Here is a 9,919-nt window from a genome sequence, read left to right as displayed (position 1 = left end):
TTTGTAATACTTTTTATTGAGAATTCATATGTTCACATTTTTGATAATTTTTTTTGGAAATAAAAATTTCCAAAAATATTTATTAATATTATTTTGTATTAATAAAAGACGAATTGGGGGCAAAAAGACATAAAATTAATGATGGAAATAAAAAGTTTTACAAATAAATATTCGATTTTTCAACCAAAAAAATTAATTTTCGACTAAAAACGACGTAATTTAATTTAAAGACGTAATTTTGTATTAAAAAAGACGAATTGGATGATGAATAATTATCAATTAATACTTAATTTTAAATAAAATTAATTTATTTCTCCAATTCGTCTTTTTTTAATACAAAATTACGTCTTTAAATAAAATGACGTCGTTTTTAATCGAAAATTAATTTTTTTGGTTGTAAAATCGAATATTTATTTGTAAAACTTTTTATTTCCAATATAAATTTTTATTTCTATAATTAATGTTATGTATTTTTATTGCAATTTCGTCTTTTTTTAATACAAAATTACCTCTTTAAATAAAAGTACGTCGTTTTTAGTCGAAAATTAATTTTTTTGATTGAAAAATCGAATATTTATTTGTAAAACTTTTTATTGAGAATTCATATGTTCGGGTTGAAAATTCAATTTTTTAAAAAGAAAATTAGCTTTTTTAATTTAAAAATCACTCTTTTCATGCAAATTTAATCTTTTCTGTAAAAATGCAACTTTTTGTTTGAAAATTATTGTTTTTTTAATTAATACTACGTCTTTTTCAGTGTAAAATTAATATTATTTCTAGAAAATTCATCTTTTTGTTGGTAATTCAAATATTTTAGTAGAATTTTTTAATATTTGCTTGAAAATTCGACTATTTATTTGAAAATTTAAATAGTTGATAGAAAATGAACTTTTTTGTAAAAAATCAAACTGTTTGTAGAAAATTCAACAATTCGATAAAAAAATTCAACAATTCGGTAAAAGACCAATTGTTTGTTTAAAAATTCTTTTAGTGTGTTGAAATTGTTCCCTTTTTGGTATAAGGTTATTCTTTTTGGTTAATAATTCAACTATGTAGGTAGAACATTCAACCATTTATTTGAAAATTTAACAGTTTTGTTGAAAATAAACTTTTTTTTATTGAGAATTCATATTTTCAGGTAAAAAATTCAATTTTTTTGCAGAAAAATTAATCTTTTTTCATGAAAATTTAATTTTTTTAGTAAAAAATGCAACTTCTCTACCAAAAATCTTGTTTCTTATTAACAGTACGTATTTTTCAGTAGAAAATTAATATTATTTCATGAAAATGCATCTTTTTTTGTTGTTAATTCAAATATTTTGGTAGAATTTTCAGATATTTGATTACAAATTCAGACTATTGGAAAACTTAACTATTTGATAGAAAATAAACTTCTTTTTTAAAAATTTAACTGTTTTGTTAAAAATTCAATAATTTTATTTTAAAAACTCAACAATTTGGTAAAAGACAAATTTTTATTTGAAAACTCAATTATTTGGTAGAAAAGTTACTTTTTTTTTTAGAAAATTTTATTTTTGTTTAGAAAATCGATTAATTTTGTAGAAATTTCAACAATTTCGTTGAAAATGACCTTTATGGTTTTGAAAATTTCTCTATTTTTGGAAAATTTTCAACTTTTTTGCTGAAAATTAAATTTTTTTTAAAGAAATGTTTTTTTGGGGGTTTTCAAATTCATCTACTTTGGTAAATTTTTTTTTTTTTTAATGCAACTGTTTCAAATTTTTTGTGATTCTTTAAAATTTCGTGTTTCTTGATAGAAAATTGATCTTTTTGCTTGAAAATTCAACTATTTTGATAGATTATTCTACTTCTTGGTTGAAAATTCGACTATTTATTTAACAATTTAACTATTTGATAGGAAATAAACTTTTCTATTAAAAATTCAACTGTTTTGTAGAAAATTCAATTTTTTACAAGAAAATTAATATTTTTGATTGAAAAATTCATCTTTTTTGTTGAAAATTAAAAATTTTTTCGTCCGAATTTTCGAATATTTGGTTGGAAATTCTACCATTTCTCTAAAAATTTAACTATTTGGTATAAATTGAACTTTTCTGTTGTAACGTCAACATTTTTGTAGAAAATTCGTCTTTTTGGCTTGAAAATTCAATAATTTGGTTGAATTTTTTTCATTCTTAACTGAAAAATCCGTCTTGATTGAAAATGTAACTTTTGAGTTGAAAACAATATTAATTTAGCGAATTTTTTTTAACTAAAAAATTAGATTTTCCATTTATGATTGAAAACTTTATTATATTTTTCTGAGTTGAAAATTTATATATTTCGTTAAAAATTCATGTTTGTTGCAAATCAATCTTTTTTTAAAATAAAAAAGTACTCTTTCTTGGTTGGAAATAAACTTTTTGGTTGAAAATTCAGTTTTTCGGGTTTAAAAAGTCACTTTATTCTAAAACATTTGACTTTTTAGCTTGAAAACTGAACTCTTTGATTGAAAATTCATCTTTTTGGTTCGAAAATTAATGTCTTTTGGAAAATTTTCGTTTAATTTAACTAGTTTGTATTTATATATTTCGACTTAAAATCTTAGAAATTTAAAGCAATTGATATTAAATTTAATATTGTAGGTACCTACACTAATTTTATAATTAAACTAATTTATTTCTCTATTTTTGTGAAAAATTACCCCATTTCCTCTAAAAAGTGTTGAATTTTTTTTTTTTTAAGTATTTTCATTTTTCAGAATTCTATGGACTCGACACGGAAGTTTTGATCAGGTCGTTGAGAACGTTGGAGAGTTCGAAAAAAGCTGAATTAATCATGTTTGACGAGCATCAGGGCGTTAAATTCTTTTAATCCTAACTAAGTATTAAGGTAATTTTTCACTCAAATTTACGAATGGAACACTTTTTGATGATATTCGAAAGTTTTAAGTGCACAATTATAATCAAAAAGCTTCTGCATTTACTGTAAATTTTGCGATAAAAAATTTGGTAAATGTTTCATCGATATGTTATAAAATGGATGAAAAAAATGCTTGAAAGTTGCTTGATAAATTTTTAAAGTTTTTTAAAGCGTTTCTTTTTTTCCCCCCTATTTTCAAGAAACTTTTTTTTTTAGTTATGAATTCATCATTTTTAAGTTAAAAATTAATTTGTTTAATTAATGATTTATCATTTTCATTCGAAATTGTGGAAAATCAATTTATTTATTTTTTTTTGTTGTAAAAATTCAACCAATTGGTTGAAAGTTGATATTTTGTATTTGAAAATTAAACTATTTGTTTGAAAATGTATGTATTTTGTGAAAAATTTGTTTTGTTTTGTATAAAATTAATATGTATGGTTGAAAATAAATTTTTTTGGCATAAAATTCAACTATGCCAGTTGAAGATTCATAATTTTAGTTGAAAATGCAACAATTTGGATGAAAAATTCCACTATTTCGTTGAAAATTCGCGTATTTCATAAAAAAATGTTGTTTTTTTTTTGTAGAAAATTATCTTTTTTTCAAAGTTAATCTTCTTGTTAAAAAATTCTTCTTTTTTGGTTCAAAATTCGAGTATTAAATTAAGTATTCTGGTTGATGATTCATCATTTTAATTAAAAATTAATTTCTTTTTGGTAGAAAAATAAGCTGTTTGATTCAACATTTTTTTTCTTTGGATTTTATTTGATGCAGATTATAATTTTTTTAACTGAAAATGCTCCAGTTGAATATTCTATAATATTACTTGAAAATTCATCTCGGATTGAGCACTCTTTTTTTTGACTAAATATGTAATTATTCAATTTTTGATTGAAGAATTATATCTTTTAGTAAGAAATTCGTATTTATTGGTACAAATTAATATTCTTCTTTGAAGATAAATGTTTTAATTTTAAAAAATTCTAATTAAAAAATGATTATTTCAGTTGGAAATTAATTTTTCTGGTTTAAAATTCAACTATTCCATTTAAGTATTTAGAATTTTATTTGAGAATTCATCACATTGTTTTAAAATGTAACTATTTTTTTAAGTTCGATTGTTTTGTTGAAAGTAATTTTTCTAACTTGAAAATTAATGATTTAATTTTGGGTTGACAATTTATCTTTTTTAGTAAAAATTAATTTTGTTTTGTTTGAAAAGTCAACAATGTCAGTTGATTCATTTTTTTTTTGAAAATTCTTATGTTTGGTTCAAAATTAATTTAAAAAAAAATGTTGCTATTTCATTTTCGGTTAAAAATTATTAATTTTTTAGTTAAAAATTTAACTATTTGGTTCAAAATTGGTCTTTTTCAATTAAAAATTTAACTATTTCGTTGAAAATTCATGTATTTTTGTGAAAAATTGTATTTTTTGTAGAAAATTAATCTTTTTATTTGGAAATCAATCTTTCTTGTTAAAAATTCATGTTTTTGTTTAAAGATTCAAGTGTTTCACTTAAATATTCAGCATTTATTTGAAACTTTATTTTTTTGGTTTCAAATTTAATTATTTCGGTTGAAGATTCATAATTTTATTTGAGAATTTATCAATTTCGTTGAAAATTGAACTATTTTTGTTTAAAATCCTTTTTTTTTTGGAAATTAATTTTTTCAACTGAAAGTTCAACTATTCCACTTTTAGTAAAAAATTGATACTTTGCAGTAAAAAATTAAATTATTTACAAAATTATTTTATTTTGAAATGTTATTCTATTATTTGTTTGCAACTTTAATTTTTTTTTTTGGTTCAAATTCTTCTTTTTTTGCTGAAAATTTAAATATTTGGTATAAAATCCATTTAGTTTGGCGAGAAGTCGTATATTTTGGTAAAAAATTAATCTTCTTAGTTGAAAATTTACACTTTTTGGTTGAAAATGCAATTCTTTGCAACAATTTAGTTAAAAAAGAACTTTTTGGTTAAAAATTTATATTTTTGGTTTGAAAATTCGATTATTTTACAAGAAAATTCACCTTTTTGGTTTGAAAATTCATCTCTTTTGTTAAAAAATTTCTCACTTTTGTGTAAAATTCAATAATTTGGATGAAAATTCAAAAATTTGGTTGAAAATGGAAATGTTTGTTTAAAAATTTTTGTGATATGTTGAAATTTCGTATTTTTTTGGTAGAAAATTAAACTTATTGTTTGAAAACTTTTCTCTGCTGGTAAAACTTTAATATTTTTTGGTTGAAAATTCAATAATTTGTAGTAAAAGCAAAATTTTTGTTGAAAATAATCATTGTCATCAGTGCAAAAATCACATTTTTTGTAATTGAAAATTGAAATATTTTGGCAAAATATACAAATATTTAGAAGAAATTTTTTTGTTGTTTGAAAATTAATCTCTCTTGGTAAAAGATGCAACAATTTGGTTGAAAATGAACTTTTTGGTTTAAAAACTCATATATTTTGGTAAAAACGCAACTATTTGTTTGCAAACTCTTCTAATTTTTTTTAAATTACCTCTTTTTTTGGTGGGAAATTCATCATTTTTTTTGTTATTGAAAATTCTACTGTTTTTTCCAACAGTTTGGTTGAAAATTCAGTTTTTTAAAAAGAAAATACGTTTTTTTTTTATTTTAAAATTGATCTCTTTCTAAAAATGAAAATTGCTTGGTTGAAAAATCTTGTTTTTCTTTTTGAAATTTTGTCCTTTTTGATAGAATATAGTTTTTGATAGTTAATCTTCTTGGTTAAAAATATGCCTTTTTGCTAATATTTCAATTATTTTAATAGAATGTTTAACTATTTGGTTGAAAATTTAACACTTTGCCTGAAAATGAAGTTTTTGGATTAAAAATTAATCTCTTTTCGTAAAAATCTCTTTTTTTTCTAAAATTTTTGATAGAAAATTAATCTTTTTGATTTAAAATTATAGCACTTTGGTAGAATATTCTACTATTTGGTTTAATATTCCAAATTCATTAAAAAAAATTAACTATCTTTCGTAGAAAATTAAATAATTTAATATAAATTGTAACGCTTTAGTTGAAAATTAATTTTTTGGTTTGAACATTCATCTCTTATAGTAAAAATGTCATATTTTTTAATAAAAATGCAACTGTTTCAAAAAAAATTCTTGTGTTTTGTAAAAATTTCGTCATTTTTCTAAAAAAATTCAACAATTTGGTTAAAAAAAAACGTTATAATTTAAAAATTCAAGTATTTTCGTCTTTTTGGTGTAAAAATTTATCTCGTTTAGTCAAAAATGCAACTGTTTGTTGAAAATGCTTATATTTTTGTTGAAATTTCGTCCTTTTTTGTATGAAGTTAATCTTATTGGTTGAAAATTCATATTTTTGGTTAAAAATCCAATCTATTTAGTAGAATATTGAATTATTTAGTTGAAAATTAAATTATTTGGTAAAAAATTCAATAATTCGCTAGAAAATTCAATAATTTGGTTGAAAATGAATTATTTAGTTGAAAATTCAACAAGTTGGGAGAATATTAACTTTTTTGTTGAAAATTTAATTTTTGTGTAAAAAATCGAATAATTTCGTAAAAATTCAACAATTTGGATGAAAATGATAATTATGGTTTGAAAATTCATATTTTTTGGAAAAAATGCAACTGTTTGTTGAAAAATTCTTGTGATAAGTTGAAATTTCGTCTTTTTTATAGAAAATTCATCTTTTTCATTGAAATTTTAACTATTTAAGCAAAATATTTAACTATTTGTTAGAGAATTAAAATATTTAACTATTTGGTGGGAAATTCGCTTTTTTTAAATTCAACTGTTTTGCAAAAAATTCAATGATTTGGTTGAAAATGAACTTTTTAGTTTAAAAATTCATTCTTTTTGGAAAAAATTTAATGTTGTGGTGAAAAATGCAATTATTTGGTTAAAAATTCTTTAGTTTTTTTTTTATTTCGTCTCTTTCAGTGGAAGTTTAATCTTTTGGGTTAAATAAAAATGTAACCGTTTGTCTTAAAATTATTGTGTTTTGTAGCAATTTTATTTTATTATAAAATTATAATATTCAAATATTTGTTTGAGTATTCAAAAATTTGTTTTAAAATTGAACCATGTAGTGAGAAATTAAATTTTTTGTTGAGAATTCAATAATTTAATAAAAAATTAGCTTTTTGGTTTAAAATTCAATTTACTTAGAAAGAAAATTCGTCTTCTTGCTATGAAAATTTATATCTTTTGGTAAAAAATAAAACTGTTCCGTTGAAAATTCTTGTGTTTTGTTAAAATTTCGTTCTTTTTGATAAAAAGCTATTTTTTTGGTGGAAAATTAATCTATTTGGTTAAAAAAAAACCAATTATTTTGGTAGAATTTTGAACTATTTGGTTGAAAATGCAACTATTTATTTCAAAAATTGAATTGTTTGGTAGAAAGTTAACTTTTTTGTTGAAAAATCAACTATTTTGTAAAAAATTCAACAATTTTATTTATAATGAAGTTTTTAATTTGAAAATTTATATTTTTTTGAAAAAATGGAATTTTGGTTGAGAAATTCTTCTATTTTATAGAAATTTCGTCTCTTTTTGTAAAAAATTAATTTTTTTCGTTGAAATGTTTACTATTTAGGCCGAATATTTAACTATTTGTTAGAAAATTAAAATATTTATTTAAATATTTAACTATTTGGTGGAAAATTCGCTTCTTTTAAATTCAACTTTTTTGAAAAAATTCTTTTTGGATTAAATAAAAATGCAACCGTTTGTCTTAAAATTATTGTGTTTTGTAGAAATTTTATCTTTTTTTTTTTGTAGAAAATTCATCTTTTAATTCAAAATTTTAATATTTTTGTAGAATATTTAAATATTTATTTGAGTATTCAAAAATTTGTTTTAAAATTGAACCATATCGTGAAAAATTAAATTTTTTGTTGAGAATTCAATAATTTAATAAAAAATTAGCTTTTTGGTTTAAAATTCAATTTACTTAGAAAGAAAATTCGTCTTCTTGCTATGAAAATTTATATCTTTTGGTAAAAAATAAAACTGTTCCGTTGAAAATTCTTGTGTTTTGTTAAAATTTCGTTCTTTTTGATAAAAAGCTATTTTTTTGGTGGAAAATTAATCTATTTGGTTAAAAAAAAAACAATTATTTTGGTATAATTTTTAACTATTTGGTTGAAAATGCAACTATTTATTTCAAAAATTAAATTATTTGGTAGAAAATTAACTTTGTTGTTGAAAAGTCAACTATTTTGTAAAAAATTCAACAATTTGATTGAAAATGAAGTTTTTAATTTGAAAATTCATCACTTCTGGTAAAAATGCAATTGTTAGTTTGAAAATTTGTATGTTTGTTAGAAATTTCGTCTTTTTTTTGTATAAAATTAATATTTTTGATTGAAAATTAAAATATTTCGGTGGAATATTCAACTCTTCTGTTGCAAATTCAAAAAATCATTTTAAAAATTTAAATATTTGGTAGAAAAAGAACTTTTTGTTGAAAATTCAACCGTTTTCTAGAAAATTCAATAATTTAATGAAACATTTAACGCTTTTGTTGAAAATTTAACTGTTTTGTAGAAAATTCAACAATTTGGTGGAAAATGACCTTTATGGCTTGAAAATTTATATTTTTTGGAAAAAATGGAACTTTTGGTTGAGAAATTCTTGTCTTTTATTGAAATTTCGTCTCTTTTTCTACCGAATTAATTTTTTTTTTAATCGGGAATGCAACCGTATTTGTAGAAAATCAAATGATTTGCAAGAAAATTCAACAATTTGGTTGAAAATGTTAAAATTCCGTCTTTTTTTGGCAAAAGAATAATCAATTATAAATTCAAAAGCATTTTTTTGACATTACGTCTTTTTTAGTGGAAAATTAATTTTATTGGTTGGAAAATTAATTTTTGTTGTTGAAAATTCAAGTATTTTGTTCGAATTTTTAAATATTTGGTTGAAAATTCGAGTAGTTATTTAAAAATTTACATTTTTGATAAAAAATAAACTTTTTGGTTAAAAAATTCAACTGTTTTGTAGAAAATTCAACAATTTGGTTGAAAATGACCTTTATGGCTTGAAAATTTATATTTTTTGGAAGAAAGTGGAACTTTTGGTTGAGAAATTCTTGTCTTTTATTGAAATTTCGTATCTTTTTCTAAAGAATTCATTTTTTTTAATCGGAAATGGAGCTGTTTTGTAAAAAATCAAATGATTTGCACGAAAATTCAACAATTTGGTTGAAAATGTTAAAATTCCGTCTTTTTTTGGCAAAAAAATAATCAATTATAAATTCCAAAGCATTTTTTTTACGTTACGTCTTTTTTAGTGGAAAATTAATTTTATTGGTCGGAAAATTAATTTTTGTTGTTGAAAATTCAAGTATTTTGGTTGAAAATTCGAGTATTTATTTAAAAATTTACATTTTTTGATAAAAAAATAAACTTTTTGGTTAAAAAATTCAACTGTTTTGTAGAAAATTCAACAATTTGGTTGAAAATGACCTTTATGGCTTGAAAATTTATATTTTTTGGAAAAAAGTGGAACTTTTGGTTGAGAAATTCTTGTCTTTTATTGAAATTTCGTATCTTTTTCTAAAGAATTCATTTTTTTTAATCGGAAATGGAGCTGTTTTGTAGAAAATCAAACGATTTGCAAGAAAATTCAACAATTTCGTTGAAAATGTTAAAATTCCGTCTTTTTTTGGCAAAAAACTAATCAATTATAAATTCAAAAGCATTTATTGCACTCATATTTTTCTTTATACTCATTAAACTTGAACAATAATCGGGCTTAAAATAATACAAAACTTCTTAGAGCTTACATTCTAGATGAAATATAAAAAACTGGATGTTACAGAACTATGTACTTTATACCTTCTAAATTAAAGTCTTAAAATGGCATCATAATTGTTTAAAGCCTAAAACTTAATTATTATTATTATTGTACTATGCACAAATTATAATTTTTTGTTCATTTATTTATTATTGAAAAATGGAAATATTTGACTAATAAAATCTGCGTTAAACCGTAGATAAATAAAAGCCAGTAGATGAGTATTTT

At 20.9% G+C, this 9,919-nt stretch overlaps 1 protein-coding gene across 1 annotated transcript in view; it reads left to right on the top strand.

Annotated features, from left to right (window-relative positions):
- The window catches only part of LOC117179894 (vacuolar protein-sorting-associated protein 25), a 16,384-nt gene extending 13,380 nt beyond the window's left edge, over positions 1-3,004 (top strand). The window contains exon 4 of the mRNA XM_033372089.1: positions 2,723-3,004. Within this exon, the coding sequence (XP_033227980.1) occupies positions 2,723-2,835 (113 nt within the window). The 3' untranslated portion in view covers positions 2,836-3,004. The remainder of the gene's footprint in view (positions 1-2,722) is intronic.
- Positions 3,005-9,919: the final 6,915 nt, after the last annotated feature.

The sequence above is a fragment of the Belonocnema kinseyi genome, chromosome 9 (genome assembly GCF_010883055.1).
Source record: "Belonocnema kinseyi isolate 2016_QV_RU_SX_M_011 chromosome 9, B_treatae_v1, whole genome shotgun sequence".
In the NCBI taxonomy this organism is placed as follows: domain Eukaryota; kingdom Metazoa; phylum Arthropoda; class Insecta; order Hymenoptera; family Cynipidae; genus Belonocnema; species Belonocnema kinseyi.
Note: the sequence above shows the minus strand (reverse complement) of the source record. Positions and strands in the feature narration are given on the sequence as shown.